The 19,118-nt window shown below is 38.4% G+C and overlaps 1 protein-coding gene across 2 annotated transcripts; it reads right to left on the minus strand.

Moving 5' to 3' along the window:
- Positions 1-6,488: 6,488 nt before the first annotated feature.
- LOC125409917 (olfactory receptor 8B8) lies at positions 6,489-14,028 on the minus strand. Of its 2 annotated transcripts, XM_048449070.3 has the most exons (2): positions 14,014-14,028; positions 6,489-7,409 (listed from the first exon to the last, which is right to left on the minus strand). In XM_048449070.3, exons 1-2 carry the CDS (start codon positions 14,026-14,028, stop codon positions 6,489-6,491), a joined length of 936 nt encoding a protein of 311 aa, XP_048305027.2. The 2 variants fall into 2 exon arrangements, with proteins under 2 accessions (XP_048305027.2, XP_048305034.2); XM_048449077.3 differs by lacking the exon at positions 14,014-14,028 and having other exon boundaries at positions 6,489-7,439.
- Positions 14,029-19,118: the final 5,090 nt, after the last annotated feature.

The following is a 19,118-nucleotide window of genomic DNA, read 5'->3' on the forward strand; positions in this document are numbered from 1 at the left end:
CACAGGTGAATATATATGCAGTGCATGTTCTATTTCTTACACACCCAGATTGAGCCTTCTGGAAGGCAGCTAGTGTGAGGAATGTGGGCTCCAGAGTTACACAACTCCAATGTGATTCCTCATTCAGCCATTTATGATCTGTGCAATCTAGGCAGGGCCCTTCACTTTGTTAAGTGTTGCTTGTCTCTTCTATAAAACAGGGGAGCTTGTCTCATGCAGCTGTATTAAAAATTAAATAGGAATCTGTATAGAAAATTTATAAGACACAGTAAAACCTCGAAAACATACTAGGGATTGAAAACCATGATGGCTCAAATTAGAACTTCCTGTCCACATATCTACTTTCATGTTCAAATAATGATGGCCTGAAAATTTTTCTTTTAAAGGGAGCTATTGCTGCAGAATGGGAAGGGAGGAAGGAAGCAGATGGAACAAGTGATTATGTCTTGAAGGAAATCAAACCAAATTCCATTTGCAAGCAAACTGTATGACTTTCTCCTCTCATCTTAGGTTCATTTCTTTCTTCTGTGTGTCCCCACAAAACTTTAATAGAAAGCTGAGGAAACTGTCATGTGATCAGGTGAAAAGAAAACCAAAAATGACACACATAGGTCATCATCTTTGAGGGTCAGCAGGCTGCCTGCTCACACAGACCCCACATCCTCAGAGAGACAAATATGTAAATATTTCTTTTAAACATGAATATTTTCCCACTAAATACTTGATTGTAGATTCACACTAAATATGACACTCCTACCTCATGCTCATTTCTTATCTTTAAGCAGTTTCTAAACACAGGCAAATTTAAGCAAGACTGTTCTAACATATATGATTTCCCAGAAAGAAACGAAATCCCCAAATCCTGATGAAGAGATATTGAAAATACATAAAAACCAGTCATATGAAAGCTCCTTTCAGACAAGTCATTGAAAGTTGATTATTAAAGTAAGTGCTGACAATAAGGAATCAGAATCCATTAGACAAAATTAGAACACACTTTCATAATGATACACATGATAGGTGACTAAAAGGGGTCTTTGTGGAAGAATTCCAACTAAGAACGTTGTACAGCGTTTTAAATATCTCCATTTCCAAATAATAATAAGCTCAGGTAATAATCATCAAGGTACGCTAAAACTCTCGGTGGAAGTCTGAAAGGTAGCAACATATTGTGTAAGTCTCAAAATAACTCATTACAGCTACTGCAAGTTTTCAATGCCAAAGTAGTAACCATCCCCAATAAAATCACTAAACAGCTGACAGGACTAAGCCTTTAAATTATCAAATGTCCACAGAAGGAATACAACACATATTAGTGTCTGAAAGAATAACCATGAAGTTGTGTCCTGACTTAGCACTAGTGAACCCTCTAAATTAACAAAAAAAAAAAAACACAACTGTGCTAAGATTTTTGCAGGCTTTGTGCTCAGCAAATTTATCTTATGAGAGCAGAGATCCAGGCAAGATTCTGGGGAACAGCAGTTACAAATGTGGGTGATTCCTTTCCCCTGTGGTCCAAGTTTCCTCTCTTATTATCTCTGGGATATTACTTAAAATAGAGCGAAAATGAATATCAAACTTCAGAATTTTGTAAAATATCCTTCCAAGGTATAGTTAGATCAAACTTCAGATTAATCATCTTATCTAATGCCATTCATTTTAACATAAGAAGGTATGGAAAGTTGGAATTGACATTTCTATATTTGCCACCAGAGAAAATATAATTAGGACTTGCGGTGATGGGACAGTGAGTCCAAACATGTTCATTCCTATACCGGAATAGAAGGACATACTCACAGGAATGAGAATGCGAATGGCCATTTATAAGTCCACTCCTAAAACTATATGACCCATTCTTATATCTGAAGATAGTAATACCTGCCTGAAAAGCATTAATCTGGATGGGGTGAGCAGGTATGATTTATCAACCAGGACAGCCGGGCTGTGTGCACAAACTGTAGCACCCAATATATGCTGAGGATGAATACAGAAAAGAGAGCAAACACTAGCTCTACCCTGTATCCGGAGCTTCCCAGGCTAAATGCTAAGTATTGTGAGAAGACACATTAAATATCCTGACTGCCCTTGGGGACAAAGAGGGAGGAGGAGAGGGAGGGGGGAGTGGGAGGGCATTGGGAGGAGGGGCGTAAATGGAAACTTTTTATAATTTAATAAAATTACTTAAAAAAAAATATGTTGACATCAAAGGGGGGTGGGCTGTTCTAGAAAGGGTCCTCACAATAGAGAAGCACAAAAGCGAAGTCTCTAGAGAATCTCTTTTTCCTTCAATAAAATGAACTTTTTAGCAAAGGAAAACCCACATAAGAAATAAAGAAAAAGAAGGAAGAAAAAAATTCCAGTTTGGCTCTTTTTCTCTTTTCTTTTTTTATTATTTACTTATTTTATTATTAATTATTATTTCATTATTCTTTTTATTATTTATTATATACATGTGTGGTATGTTTATGTCTACACATGAATGTACATGCACATGTGTGTGTTTGTATGTGGAGACCAGGCATCTTTGGAATTTTTCTTCCACTGCTCCTCTTGTGAATGGGGAGTGAGTATGTGTATATGTACATACCTGTGGGTTGTGCTTAGCCATATGGGCATACATAGAGACCAGGTATATGTTGATATCCAGACATTTTCTTCATTCACTGTCCACCACACCTTTTGAGACAGAATCTCTCACTAAATATGAAACTCACCAACTGGTTGTGTTGACAGGTCCTTGGGATCAGTTTCTCTGACCCCCAATGCTAGAGTTATAGAAGTATATACTGCCAGCTTGGCTTTTATGTGTGTACTAAGGGTTCAAACTCTAGTCCCCATACTTGTGAAGTAGGCATTCTAAACATGGAGGCATTCCATGACCCATTTTTTCACTTCTTTATTCAGACAGCTATCACACGCAAATGATGAAATAAAGAAGAAAGGGATGCAAAGGAAGAGGACAATAGAATGAATGCCGCCACCACCAAAAAATGTAGCACCCGGAGAAAGAACAAGTTGAAATAAACTTTCAGGAAGAAATATTCAGGGGCTGGAAAGATGGCTCAATGGATAAGACCACTGGCTGTTCTTACAGAGAACTCAGCTTGAATTTCCAGCACCTACATGGCAGCTCACAATTCTCTGCAACTCTAGTCCCAGGGGATCTGAAGCCCTTTTCTAACTTCCAAGGGCACTGAGCATATACGTGACACGTAGTTAAAAATGCAGGCAAAATACTCATATGCATAAAATAATGTTCATAGGAATTTTCTATAAAGCTCAAGAATCTTACATAATTCAATACCTGTCTAAGGATATATCCTAATATCCTAATAAAGGAGAGCCTTAAGACATGATGACTATAAATGTGTTTAACAAGCAGCATTTGAAGAATGAAAAGTAACAATGTACAATAATAGAAGATTACTAATTACACAGAATACATCCATCTGATGGAACATTATGCAATTGTGATAGTTGAATCAAAGGCAAAGATGAGAAACAAGTCTGTGAGCCATGTCTTTCTCGGTGTTCACAGTCTGGCACCCAATGGTAAGCTTTTCTACTTTGCATTCTCTTTTTACCCCCTTTCTTTAACTGCAACCATGAGCATTCATCTCTATTTCTTTCTTATTCATTTAGTCATACTAAGAACAATTTCCCTCTTCTGATTAACTTTTATCAGAAGATATGTTTTAAGTAAGCTCCTCATGGCTTGGAAACAAGAAAAACATTGTGGTAAAATATGTAGGTAGGCATGCACACACACTTGGACATGAATTGAGTATAAAAATACACAGCTAAGAAACGGAAGGGCTAAGAATGGACTCTGGATGAAACTTCAGGAGAACCAGAATGCCAGCATAAATGGAGATGTCTTCTCTATAGTTTTCTTTGGTCATATTTATAAATTCTGTTAACATTTTCTTAGGTTGTTTGTACTACTATCACAAGACCTATACAGTGAGTGGCATACAGGCAATTCATTTTCACAATACCAGATCAAGGTATCAATAGATTCGTGGTTCTTCCAGCAATTTGATTTTCTGCCTAGCAGACTGAACCTTCCTATTGTATCCTTAAATGATACCAGAGTTTCTTAGTGCCATTGTAAAAAAGAGCACTATTTTTGCCTAGCACTCTTTTTGTAAGGACACTAATCCCATACATGAGGACCTCACCCTCATGACTTCGCCTCTCAAAGGTTCGACCTCCTAATGCATCATTTAGTTTAGAGCAGTGCATTAGCACTCATATACAGCAAACATTTACTCTCTGGTAACCATACAAATAAGTATGCATTATAAATGATTGTAAACATGATCTGGTCAAACATGCTTTTTTAATGTGGGCATAAATGAACTTAAAAAGATGATGATTTCCCAAATTTATACAATAACTAATATTAGAGATTCTTGTTTGTGAAGGAAAAGTCTAGACCTAAGTAATGAAAACAGAATTGTGGCGTGCTTAGCTTTTAATTCTCAAATTTAATTTAATTACTTGTTAAGAAATATTGCATGGCTTAGTGAAAGTTCTACTTGGTAAAAATTAGAAATCCAATTTAATTCTACCATCTTTCCCTAGTCTCTGCTCTTTCTGAATCTTGGTGCTGTTTCTCCCCTCCTTGCTCCATTTGCACAAAATCTACTGTTCCTGTATCCGTGAAAATTCTTACGAATTCATCTTCATAGATCTGCATCAAATCAAAAGGTAAAACTATACATCTGTCCAAACTTCTTGTTTTCCAGATGGAAGAGACCGTTTCTAAAGATGGTTTTTAATAATAATAATAATAATAATAATAATAATAATAATAACCTGAAAAAAAGAAATCATAAGATAGTTTTTGGACTCAAAACATTTCACATATCATTACTTCACAAAGAAAAATAAAAGATTTTTCATTCATATATTCTTTGAAACCAAAGGTAACCACCTTGTTTCACATAATATCATTGGTTTACAGTTTATGAGTGTGAGGTCTATCAGTTCATCCATCTCTCTCTGGGAAGTATCTCCATGAGTCCCAGAAGGCAACAAAGCATCCAGTCCAACAAAGTGATTAAAGATACAGAGTTTGGGCAAAATTGTAATTGAGAGATATCGCGATGTGACTGCCAAAGCTTGTCCAGCCAACCACAGCACCAGGGGAGACATTGTGGTGTCTTGGCAGGAAGAAACAATGGAGGGAAGTTCAGTAGAAAATGAGGTATTTGGTTACGGCTCCTGTTAGCCTAGCTGGAAGAAGTCCAGAAATAAGTGCCACCATATCACTCTTTGCTTGCTTCCTGATTCCACTGTCAAGGTCACAGTTGACTTTACCCAAATATCACCCAGAAGGAAGGGGAGTTTATTGGAGAATTTCATCTAAGACATGGGGAGAGGAGAAACCCAGTGGCAGAAAATTGATCTGAAAAGGTACAAGAAAACATCACACCTCGTCTCTGTTGTTTGCAACACCTGTGGCCTTCCATGCACATTTCTGTTGTTAACTTGTCATAGTCTGCAGCTGACCTGGTTTGACTTATAGCACAGTTGTATGCTTCTAAGATATTCTCTAGGTTCTTAATCAATAACCCTGAGCTGCACACTTCTTCCTGCTAACTTTACTAATGTAATATTAAAATAAGGGAATGAATTTGTGTGAAAAATATACAGACTCTTTCACTGAACTGAAGATGGTTGTGTAAGGATGTAATCCTAGTTCTTGGGAGACAGAGGCAAGGCAAAAAGATCAAGAATTCAAAGCCAGTCTCACCACACAGTGAATTTGAGACCAGCCTGACAGACAGAGAGCCTTATTTCCTAAAAAATAAAACATCCATCCTTCGGAAGCTTAACATTTTCTGTAAGTTCTTCTAGGCAGCATCATTCCCAAACCCTGGAACATCCGAGTCCACATCACTGTCTCAGGAGGTATCATGCTGCTACTCTCTATATCGTAATACTCTTCCTCTGAACTCTAAAATGCAAAAGAACTTTTCTGTCCATTTAACCAAGACCATCTCAACAAAATCCTAAACCTCCTACCTTCTAGAAAAAAAAATGTTCTATTTAAAATTAGCTCTTAAACGTTGCATAAAATTTCTACAGTCACAATCAGACTTCAGCATCCTAGACCAGCTCACTTCATTTGAAATGAAGTGTTCCGTGGCCTGAGAGAGGAAGAAAGTTACGCCATAAAGGAAAGCAAACAGTTTGAGACACATAGAACCTGTGGTAGCTGCTGTTATGCTAAGAAACTGACACACACACATTCCAGGAAGGGACATAAGTCTGCATCCACTCTCATAATAAGAGGAATTGATTTGTGTGACGCTCAAAAAAGCACTCTGCAGTTTTAAGAATCTTCTAATAAACCTCTCAAACGGAAAAGACGAACTCATTCATCCAGGAAAGAATGAAATTTTCCTGTGCGTAACACGTGGTGACCCAGTCAGACATGAAAGGGGAAAGGAATGACTCTTCAAAACATTTCCACTTTCTTAGGAAAGCGAACTTTTCTTCAATGTCTTTTTCAGAGCAACTTTGACGTCCTTATTCCTCAAGCTATAGATTAATGGGTTGAGCATGGGTACCACTATGGTGTAAAACAAGGAGGACACTTTCCCCTGGTTCATAGGCAAAAGGGAAGACGGTTTGAGATACATGAATGCTCCTGAGCCAAAAAAAAGAGAAACTGCGATGATGTGGGAGCTGCAGGTGCTGAAGGCTTTAGACCTGCCCTCTGTGGAGCTGATGCGAAGGATGCTAGAGAGGATGACAGCGTACGAAATGAAGATGGTGATTGTGGGTACCCCAATATCAATGCCCACGACAATGAAAACTACCAGCTCATTCACATAGGTGCTGGTGCAAGAGCGCTCCAGAAGAGGAAGGATGTCACACATGTAGTGGTTGATAAGTCTGTCAGCACAGAAGGTCAGTCTCACCATGAATGCTGTGTGGGCCATGGCTCCAGAAAGTCCCATCACATAAACCCCTAGCAGAAGAAGCAAGCACACCTGGGGAGACATGGTCACGGTGTACATGAGAGGATTACAGATGGCGACATACCTGTCATATGCCATTGCTGACAGGATGAAGGACTCAGAGACAACAAAGAAAAGAAAGAAAAAGAGCTGAGTCATACACCCAGGGTAGGAGATGATGTTTTTCTTCGAGACAAAACTCACCAGCATTTTGGGGGCGATAACAGTGGAATAGCAGAAATCTATGAAAGACAAGTTGAAGAGGAAAAAGTACATCGGGGTGTGTAAATGAGAGTTCAGCCCTATCAGAGTGATCAAGCCCAGGTTCCCCACTACGGTGACCATGTAGAAACCTAGAAACAGGAAGAAGAGAGGCAGGCGGAGTCCTGGCTGATCTGTCAGGCCTGCAAGAATGAACTCTGGTAAAGAGTCATTCTCAGCTGCCATTCTCAAGGCCTCCTGCAGAGACAGAAACAAGAGGAAGAGGTCATTGTAGGGGGGGACAGAGAACACTGCTGCCCTCCCTGTCACCTCCTGGGGTCTAGAGAATTACATAAGCACAGATTCTGAACTTCTGCAGAGTCTGGTTTCTGGTTGCTGTGCAGTAGCAGTTCCACACTACGGTGCCTTAGGGAAGACACAAGGGCCGGTGACGCTAGAAATGACCCCAGAGTACTGGGACAGGGTCTTTAATTTGGTTGTGCTGTTGTGCCCCCTCTAACTCCAGCTTCTGTTCAAGTTTACAACGGTGTGGCAGTCTCTGGGAAGAGCTCTCAGAGGCTGAAACCAGCCTTTTTCCGAGGTGTCTAGCTAACTGTTCTCCTGGAAGAGCAGAAGGGTGATGGAGTTTTTCTCAGAGTTTTAGAAATTATTCAAAGCCTCACACGGATCCAATCACTCACCCTCCTTCAGCTCCAGTAGTCAGAACCGTGCCTTTTGCCTTGCTCAGGGAGGCTGCAGGGCGAACTCAAAGATGGGCTAAAAACAGACACCTCCACTTCCTCTGCAAGTGAGAATGCCAGAACTCACTGTTGGAGAGCAACCTCTGCCAAGAAGAGCTCTTCCCTAAGTTTCTTCTTAGGCTTTCACGGAAGCGGAGTCATTGTATTCTGGGTTTGGAGACCTGGGACCTGATTAATGCAGGAAGCCTGAGATTCCCTGGGGGTTCACAACACAACACTGGATATTAACTTTTTTTTTTTGGTTTTTTGATGGATATTAACTTTTTAAAAAGAAGAACAATTTGCTTATACACTTGATAATAATTTAATGGGTTTTTGGTAACAAAAATATTTATTGAGAAACTGAGAATGCAATTTTGATAAGTATTTGCCTTGCATACATGAAGCCCTCTGGATTTAATACTCAGTTCAACAAAAACCAGGCTTGGTTGTGCTTGTCTGTAATCCAACAGCAGGGAAGTATGAGGTAAAATGAAGAGGAGGAGTTGGGAGGGGAATCCAATGTTTTGTCCATCTACCTAGTGAGTTTGAAGCCAGTCTGGAATGCAGAAGACCCTTTGTTAAATTATGTGGGTTTGTGTGTGGAGTGTGGGGGAGTGTTCATTTAACATCTATTCATTACTATATAAAGAACTGAAAAAAGTTCACTACACACTCTTTAGTGCATATTAAAAAACCATTTTAATTAGCATTTTATTCTAACCCATCATGATAGAATCTAATACCATTGTGTGTGTGCGGGTGCATGAGTGTGTGTGTGCAAACATGTGTGCATGTACACACACAGTGGTACATTTTTCTTCACCCTTGAATCATATGAGCTGCTTTTATCAACCTGACTTTAGATATAAACTAATTTTCCAGATATTAAGCTATGGGAACCACATTAAACCTAGGTCCACCTTACTCTAAATGTAGTGTCAAAATTACTTTTAATATCGCCCAGTGGGAAATAATGAAATATAGAAAGTAAGATCGTTTACTTCAAAATCTGACATGTCTTGGCCATTATGATTTGATATTTGACTAGATATATAATAAGGTTCAGAAAGGGTAAAAATAAAAAACTGTGCTGGTTCAGATGATGGTGTTCAACAGACTGCTTACATTTCAGTTTCTCAAAGGGGCTGTAGAACACCAAGCTGTGGCAGAAGATAGCTTGCATCTTTCTGAATTGAGCTTGGTATTAGTGAGTATCGCCATTAGTTATTAACAGTTTTTCTAAAATTGCTTACCTAGCCAGAGAGAGTGCTGTAGCTTGACTCCCTCCCCTCTGTCAGACATTCACTGTCCTAACTCTCTTCCTTTGTTCTTTTTCTAGTTCCTCTCCTATGACAAAATTTACCTCCTCAGTGCCCAAGGCTCTCTGAGCCTGATTTGAGTTTAATGACAGTCCAATCTCACTCTTAGGACCTCACCAATTTAAAGCAGTATTTTAAGATATCATTTTCCCTAACTGCACAGTTAGACAATTATATTTTTATTTAAAATGTATATCCCGGTCCTCCAAATTTATTAGGCAAACATAATAAATCAGAATCTACAGGGGTGAGAGTTTGTAATCAACATTTCTCTTCGAATTCTCCACTTGTTGGCAGTTAGTCTGGGCAATTAGCCAGGGATCCCTAACCGAATTCTATATTTTCAGAAAAAAATTAAAATATGGATCTCTAACGTCTGCAGTTACATGGACTTAGAAGTCTAAATGGCCTTTAAAGTTAAGCACAGAGTTGGGCATCAAACTTGGAATAGCATCCCAGGGTCATGCAGGGGAGATACTTGGATACCACAATAACAATATGGAAGATGTGACTCCATGGACCATACTGAACGATGAAGTGAGCTTGTTAGATTATGCTGAGGGAGATCAGCTAATTGAATGGTGTATTCAATATCTGTGATTTGATGTAAAGCACTTCAGGTGTTTGTAGCTTTTAATTCAGATATAATTTATTAATTGAGTAACCCAGCAATAAGATAAGAAATTTGGAACTTTTAGTACAAGTTCTTGGTAAGTGAAACAGAATATTATAATTTTATGATGTTGACCCTGCCTAATAGCTATGGCCCCTCTACCCTCTACTTTGAACATTTAACCAAGCCTTGGGTTGATTTATAATAGCTATGGCAACAACTATGTCCAGGAACGGCCAAAGGACATTGTTTCTTGACTGTGCCACTTATCTCCCACTTTCTGCCACGGGTCTCTGTAGTTACAAAATGAAATGTATGTAATAGCCCATCGGTCATTCAGATGGTTTATGCAAACATGGCATTGTAGTTATTGCCAAATACCAATGAAGGTTAAAAGTCCTTCTGTCTTTCTAATGATCCACACATTTTTTTTAGTATCTCAAAGACTCCCATTAAGGTAACAAAGACCATATATTTGCATTGACTTTCCTTCCTCTCCCCTTTCACTCATCTTACCCCAGATCTTTTCTAAAAAAATTAACTACCTACACCACACATTTCCGTCTCCAGCACAGATTTTTGTGGAAACCCCAGCTAAGATGTTCTTACGGTGGTGTGGAAGTTGTTCTCAACTGAGTATTAGATTTCTATCTGAGTTGGGAAGCTACTACCTCACCCAGAGCATTTTGATCCCATGCCACAAAAGCAAATAGGAGCAACTGCGTTTATCAGTTACCTGGAATTTCATATTCTAGAAACTGTATCTTGAGCATAACCTGCCAAACATCAGAATGCTGCAGGATTTCATCAAATCGTTATCAACTTACTAATGGAGACTAACTCAGAAAGTTCTATGCACTTAATCACCAAGCATCCAACAGCTCCGCTCATAACTATTACTGTCATTGAGTCATTCTGTTCATTGTAATAGTGGATCCCTCCACGAACTAATGGAAGGCAAGTAAGCTCATTCATTTTTTACCATTAGGAATAAATGCAAAATGCAAGTAGGGCATCTCTTTATAATCTCCATAGCTTGTTGCCATGTAATAGAAAACTCTTTCTTTAAACCTTTGCTATTCTTGATTCTTTGATACTTCTTATGAAATTCAGAAGCCTGCAACACAGTTCCAATCAATAATTGATCAAATTCTGCATTACCTTGTGCTAGAGGACCTGGCAGACCCATATGGGATCGGATGTGTGTTATGTATATGGAACAAAGTCTATTCCTGATTTTGTCTTGCACCTGGATGAATAATGAAGTCAATTCTGTATCATCTGGTATAAATTCAGCAGTTTCAATATGCAAGATAACTCTTTCTGTATATTGCAAATCAGTAACTATATTGAGAGGTTCTTTAAAATCCCTTAGTACCATAAGAATAGCATATACTTCTGCCTTCTGGATAGAATTATAAGGGCTTTGTTCCACCTTACTTAATTCTTCTGATTTGTAACCTGCCTTCCCTGATTTATTTGCATCAGTATAAAATGTATGGGCTCCAGTTATTGGTGCATCATGTACAGTTCGGGGAAGAATCCAAGAAGTTCTCTTGATAAGGTTAAGTCTATTGCTTTCGGGATAATTGCCATTAATTTCTCCCAAAAAATTAGCACAAGCTCTTTGCCAGGGTTCATTGTCTTCCCATAACTTTTTTATTTCATCAGCAGTAAAAGGCACTATAATCTCTGCTGGGTCTATACCTGCTAATTGATGAAGTCTCAATTTACCTTTTATAATTAATTCAGAAACTTTTTCCACATAAGTTTTTAATTTTTGACTTGGTTTATGTGGTAAAAAGATCCATTCTAAGATAATATTTTCTCTTTGCATTAAAATTCCTGTAGGAGAAATTCTGGAAGGCAGTATGACTGGAATACAATTAAGATTTGGATTCACCCTATCCACATGTGCCTCCTGTAATTTCTCCTCAACAATCGTCAATTGACTTGCTGGTACAAATGTTCCATAACGACATAATGACTGATTTTCAATCCCCCCATCTGCAAAATGGGAATGAAGGTGATAATTGTAGGTGTTGTGAGGGTCAAATTAGATCAAGAAAATGGAAGAGCTCAGCATAGTGGCTGATGCATGGATAAATGCTCTTGCTAAATGTTCTAAATATATGCAGAAACAAAAATAAAATGTATATAATTTAGGGGTGGAATGAGAGAGAATAAGTCTTGCTGAAAGTTATGTGGCTTGAAAGAGGCAATCGGGAGCTGAAGAGAAAAAAGGAAAAATGAGGGCTATCTAAGGAGTTTTGAAGCAATGCTGGCTTCTTCAATGCTTTATCCAGGTAATAACCCTCCACTCATTCAAGCAACCATAATTCAACTCAGTGGGTCATTGCAAGGACATCAAATTAGGATGAGGGTTTCTGGGAAGAAGAAACATCTCAGCAGAGAAGAGGGATGAGGGAATGAGTAAAAGCTCAGGATATACTTATGAAATTATCATATAATGAAAAAAGATGAAAAGAAAAAATCTTTAGCTAAACTCATCTCTCCCATATAGCTGAATCTTCAGACAGTATCATGATCCTTCACTGTTTTATCGTCTCCTTGTTCCCTACCCCGCCATCAATACCATATGTCCCAAAACTCCGTGCTCAATCATACCACAAATCCTAAATCATGAAATCAAGTAAGATCTCCCTTCCAGCCTCACATCTTCTTTTTCATGTATCTACTTCTAGTTCCAACAAAAGCTCTTCAAACCTTCACAGGTTAAGTGTGTGCTCTGCCTTTCACTCTCTGTCCATATCAGTTCTCTGGAAGGTTCTCACAAACCTATCAATACATTCTTACTTGACCTGAACCAGCAGGTCATTCATCACTGACAGGTTCCTGTGAAGGAGGCATAGGGAACGAGATTTAAAGAGAAGAATAAGACAGGAAAATTTGAGATCAGGAAGTTTTGTATAAGCTGATGCAATCATATTTATTAAGAAGTACAGTATCTTATATGCAGTTTGTAGGGGGAAATGTTGCACACGGAGAACACAGGATATCACACATGCACTACAGACCAGGTGCTCAACAGCCTTAGGAATGATAACCTGCAAAGAGTAAGGAAATCAAGCTCCCATGATCCAAAACCTCAGTTCCCCAAAGGCCCTGGCCTTAGGCCATTACCGGCCTTTTCAAACATGTTTCTAATTTTAGACAAGAAACTAAGTTCTTTCTCCATACATCTAGGCCTCAGAAAAATACCTAGGCCAGCCTGGCTCCCAGTAATCTTAAAGCTTGTTGGGAGTCATTCACATTCCACACCCTGTTCTAGTCATTTTTGCCTAAAATAGCTGCTTGTACTCCATTTACCAAGCTAGCTGAAACTCTTGTGTCAGTCATGGGTGTTAGGTATGAGTGATGGATGATGTTTGTATGTAGATCAGTGTTCACTGTGAAATACATTTCAGGACAGACTGGAAAGATACTTCAGTGGTTAAGAGTGCTGACTGCCCTGACAAAAGCCCAGAGTCCAATCTCCAGCTCACACATAATAGCTCACAAGCATGTGTCACTATAGTTCTAAGGAATTTAATACTCTCTCCTGATCTCCATCAGCACCAGACATGTCCATGGTGCACATGCATACATGCAGACAAAACAAATATTTTTAAAATGTTTCAATGAAATTACTTTCAGTAAGCTCTCAGTAACAAGAGACCTGGAGTGTAAACCTTACACTTAGAAATATGTCACTGCCCTGGTAATTGCGATAAATCCCAATTCTGCTCTCAGTCTCATTGTTGTTAACTCACAATTAAAGAAAATAAACTATGATTATGAGTCAGAAATGAGCCCCCTAGGAAAGGATTCCTTGGAGTTCAGACAACCCACTCAGACTTCATTAAAAGTTGACATTTCTCCTGGTACCGCAGAGGATTCTTCTTGGGATGACAGAACAAGCAAGCAAAGTGCTTCTGGATTTATGTCACTTTGAAGTCTGTTGCCATGGGAACCATGTCTCCAAATCCGCTCAACAGGGGACTCACTAAAGTCATGTTCCCTGAGGAGCAGATGAAACCCAAGCAGAAAGCAGTGTAGGAAGAACTATTCTTAACCGTCCCTTTTGTTGCGGATCTCTCTTCTTTCAAAAACAGGGATTGCTGGACAATGCTTCCTTATTTACTTCTATTTTTTTCTATTACATTCTTTTGTGTCATTATCTATATGATGCATGAAAAGGTAGCCCACTATCTCTGAAGCATATGCATTAACTTCTAGTCTGAGGAAGTCGCCTCAAGATCATAAACCATCACCACACAGCAAGGGCGATCCCAGAAGGTTTCCTAAGCCACTGAACTTCCCAGAGTGTAAAGCTAGCAAGAAGTCTGCTTTAGTTCCAGAGAGCAAATGATTAGACGCTGTATGTCAGTTACTGGTGGTTTTCCCAGTTTCTGTTTACTTTTATTGTCTTAAGCTCCTTGAAGCACCAGTCTATGCGTCATAGTTGTGCATATATAAAATAAAAAGATAAAATCATCTGATGGGTTCAAGAATACGAACAATAGAATTCATTTATTTTATAAGCTGACTGTGTGGTGGGTGGGAACTATAGCGAGTGCTTTATATATTTTACTTCAGACAGTTTGTTATAATAGTATTAAGAAGATTCTATTGTTGCCCTGCTCTGCACAAGAACACTTCTGTGAGCCAAAGATGCCCAGCTTTTCAGTTTAGAATGCCATTTGCTGTGGTGGAGAAGCCATGGTATTTGCTGCAATCATGGTCATGAGGGAAGAATAAAGCTAGAGCAGAAAATTTAACTGTTAGAAGTGACTAAATCCTCAATTCCAGAAGCTACATTAAAGGCAGTCACAAATAGGGAGCAAACAGAATTTAGACTCAACTCCCAGGTGTTCAAAGTAAACTTATGAGCATGTGAAAAAAATCCAATATACACAAAGACCCAACGTACACAAAAGATGGTGTAAGAAGAAATTAAAAGGCCAACCATGCTGATTTGATCATTACCAGTCAAATATATAGATCAAGTTATAATATTATAATTATTAATTATATATAATAATAAATATATAATGTTACACTTTATATTTCCTCACAAATTATAAATACCATACATCAAATTTTTAATTTGAACAGTGAAATTTTAAAAGGTTCTTAGTATAAGCATTTGGGAGAAAATATTAAGACATATATTAGAAGGGATTACAGAAGGCACAGGCTGAACTAAGTGTGGAAAAAATAAACACACATTACACAAAAGGAGACAGAAATTGTGGCTTTAATGGATAGTTCACACTGTGGTCACAAAGTATCCCTTGTTAAACTTACTGGACAAAAAAACAAAACAAGAAAATATGGACATGGGAAAGGGACAGGTAGGAGGGGGAGAGTTGACTGGATGGTGGAGAGGAAGGGGTGGGAGTAGAGAGTAATTAGAAAGTTTATATACATGAATAAAATTTTCAAAGACTATGCAGTTTTCATGTGAATGGAAGAATCTAGGGGAAAACATTCTGAATAAAGTAAACCGTACCCTAAATACAAATACCACATGTTCTCTCTCAAATATGGATCATAGCTTTGAATCTTTAGGTGTGTGTAATTAACTTGAAGCACTTGTCAAAGTCAGGAAACAAGAAAAGGTCCATGAGGGAATTTTAAGCGAGAAAAGATGGAATAAGAGGAAGAATGAGAACATGGAGGTGGGTAATGGAAAGGGGTCTAGGAGGACAGAACAGAAAAGGGCGCAGGAAAGGGATAGAAAAAACTAAGGATGTCTGCAAAATTGATATGGAAACTTACCATTTTAGAAGCTTCCTTAAATAAATGTGTGTGTGTGTGTGTGTGTGTGTGTGATGTGTTTAAATGGAGTTACCTTTTATAAAGGAACAATGCTTCTCACTGAAATCATACTAAATAAAATGTCCAGTATAGGACACTAACCTCCAAGATATTTTTCAGCAGGTGTCCCATAGACTACCCCAAAACAAAGCAGGCTGCTATTGACATTGTTCTTGTTTATCCACCATAATTTGATAGTTATTTGTTAATGCTGAAACTGTCACATACTTGTGTCATTGAGGACATGAGAAAATCAGGCTGGAAGCTTCCTTCCTAGCAGCTAAGCTTTAAAGTGCCAGAAGATGCTATACAAGCTACTGCTAAGTGAAAACCATCAGCAGTCTTACCCACCTCTAAATCCTACACGCTACGAATAATAACCAATCTGGAAAGATATGCCCATTGATGCAATGTCACATGAGTGTTACGAGATACCCGACCTCTTTCTGGTTCGATTTGCAACCCATTACACAGGCTGGAACTCAGTCCTGACAGTATAAACCTGGCCAAGACCCCATACTGGGAATGTTATTGACACTAAGGGGGAATCTACTGCTACTATTGATAAAGGGACATAGTATCAAGTTGCCTTCAAACTGGTCAACTCTATTAGGGCAGTCCTCACTTCTCATGAGAGAAGCTTCTTTGTAGAGTGGATGGTGTTTATAGTATATGGTGATTACAGTGACTCATAACTGGTCAGACTATAGAGAATTGAGTAAATACAAACTAGCCATCCCTAAATGGGACATCTGCATCATAAACTGATGTGTGATTCCCTTCTGTATGCTTTGAATATGTTTTATTGCCATTGGTTAATAAAGAAGATGCTTTGGGCCTATTGCCGGGCAGAATAGAGCAAAGTTGGAATTCCAAGTAGCAATAGAGGAGAAAAGAAGGCAGAGTCAGACAGATACTATGTAGCTATGCCAGATCCTTACCAGTATGCCACAGCCTCATGGTGACACGTAGGTTAATAGAAATGGGTTAATTTATGATGTAAGAGTTAGTTGATAAGTAGCATGAGCTAATAGGCCACATAGTGTTGTAGCTAATATAGTTTCTTTGTGATTATTTGAGTCTTAGGCAGCTATAAAAAGAACAAGCAGTCTCCCCTTAAAATAATCCTCCTCTTATGACTCAGAAAACATTGTAGGAAAGGGTGTACAAAGATTGTAAGAGACAAAGATAGGGGAGGATTGCTGCTAAACAATATTTTCTGGTTGTATCAGGGTTGTTGTATGTATAGACTCTCAGAATTTGTGGTTGCATGAACATGACTGTCACAAGAAGGAAGCAATCAACATTCCCCATAGATGGGGAGGAGCACATGAAACACCCACCCACCACCCCAGCTAAAGAGTTTTGGTAGTTGAAGGTTGCCAGGGGTAGGGAGAATCTGTTCCATTAAGGAGTGTGGCTCCTGTAAGGTTGCCCATGTTCTAGTGCATGACCCTAATCCCGTGCACATAGAGGCAAGCCTGACTGGACTCAGTGAACTACAAACAGAGAACATGAAGTCGGGAGAGGGGTCAGGGAAGGAGTCAGGGAGAAGTTGGAGGGATAGTAAGTGTTTAATATGATCAAAACACATTATATACATGCATGAAATTCTTAAAGAATGAAGAAATAAACAAATAATCAAGAACTCAATTAATTATTGTTTTTGAAAATGTATTGGAGACATGTATTGGAGAAGGCAAATGTCAGTGGCTGTCCTGGAAGACTTTGCAGCAAACAGCCTATACTCTAATCACCTCTTTCATTTTCTGAGTGAACCTTAACTGTTTAGATCACAGGGATGTCATCTGCAAATGGAGAAATAAACACCATAATGGGTAGATTTTAGGATCAGATATCAGTATTTAGTAAGCTTTGGATTAATAAAACATAAGGTCCTATTCCACTATATCTCTTTTGGTCAAAATCTAGTTTTCATTTAGCTTTTAAATAAATGTAAGATTTATATTTCTATTGAAGTTTGCAACTTTATCTACTTATAAGACAAAGTGTCATAATTTGATGAATGTAAAAAATCTATGGAGATAAAATCCAGGTAACTAGCATTTCTTTTTTCTTAAATATTTATCTTTCTTTTTACTGGAAATAGAGGGTATCAATTACCACAGCTCCAGCTATGTTACAAGCTTTTGTAAGTCAAAATCATATGTTCAAATACTATTTATCCTGCATGCACAATATTAGCTACAAGGATGGATGAATATATTCATCACCCATATTTACTTAGTTACATAGAAAATAATATGCTCAATGAAAGCCCAGATTCAAAAATAGTGAAGTAAGGGATACATTTCTTTTTCAAATACTAACAAAGCTTCTTTGGGGTTTTCTATAAGTAAAAGACTACAGGATGAGTCGATTTCTAAAGCTAAATAATTCAGAGTATATACTCCTGACTTCACTGTTTCTTTATGATTTGAAACTTGCACATCTCACCCCTGTCCTGACAACTGTGCCTTGTAGTGCACCCCTGTCGAAAGTGACTTCCAGTACCAAGGTTTTTACACATCAGAAGAACCCTCTTGAGATTTCTAAGGATTAGCAAAAGGAAAGTTACTCGGTAACAAAAAGAGCTACGAAAAGACTTCTGAAGCTGCCCAGCACTAGTCTCACCATAGCCCACAGTTTGGAGCTCTTAAAATAGGAATCCATTTTTAAGTGACATTCATCTCAGAAATATATGTGCTATATTTAAAAAAGCAAGTTATACTAGCACTAGCAGTATAAAATATGTGCTTTCCAGGTGTGTAAAAGGAACATCATGGTCCAAGGTTGTGTTAGAGCAGAATATGCAAGGAGATACCATGCCATCATAAAAAGACAACTTGCTAGAAGAAAGTAACTGTTGGCACTGGTAGAGATGTCAAATGGTTCATTTCCTAGTAAATCCTAAGCATGAAGACTTGCTAATCAGTCGAAAGCAACAGACTTTCTGTTGGACAGAAATGTCTCCAGAACCCTAATTGCAGGATGGTACAGGCTCTACTATATTTTAACGTCTCTGCTGGACAGAAAGCCACAAAAGCTTTCTGTAAATTTTCCCAGAATTTTTAAAGCTTCAGATAGGGGAGTGTTTTCTTAGGGCCAGTTTTACTCTAGAGTTAATGTGCTGTAGTTCAAGGAGTCAGCCTGGGCCCAAATACAAAGCTGTATGGCCTGGGAAAGTCTAAATATTTTTAGCCTGAGTTTCCTTCTTATGTAAATGAAATGAACAAAACCTGCTTTATCTACCCCATAAAGTTATATATGTTTCGTGGTTTTGTCCCTTCCCATCAGTACATATAGAAGTTCTTCAATTCCTCAGCCTTATCATTCTTAACTCTTGATCCCATGTAATTACCTGGAATAATTCCATCCACTCTTGCAGCTTGCTGTCTTTAATGTGTTAACCATAATGTAGTTATACCAAGTATTCATTTGCTAA

The sequence above is a fragment of the Myodes glareolus genome, chromosome 4 (assembly GCF_982192425.1).
Source record: "Myodes glareolus chromosome 4, mMyoGla1.1, whole genome shotgun sequence".
Classification (NCBI taxonomy): Eukaryota; Metazoa; Chordata; class Mammalia; order Rodentia; family Cricetidae; genus Myodes; species Myodes glareolus.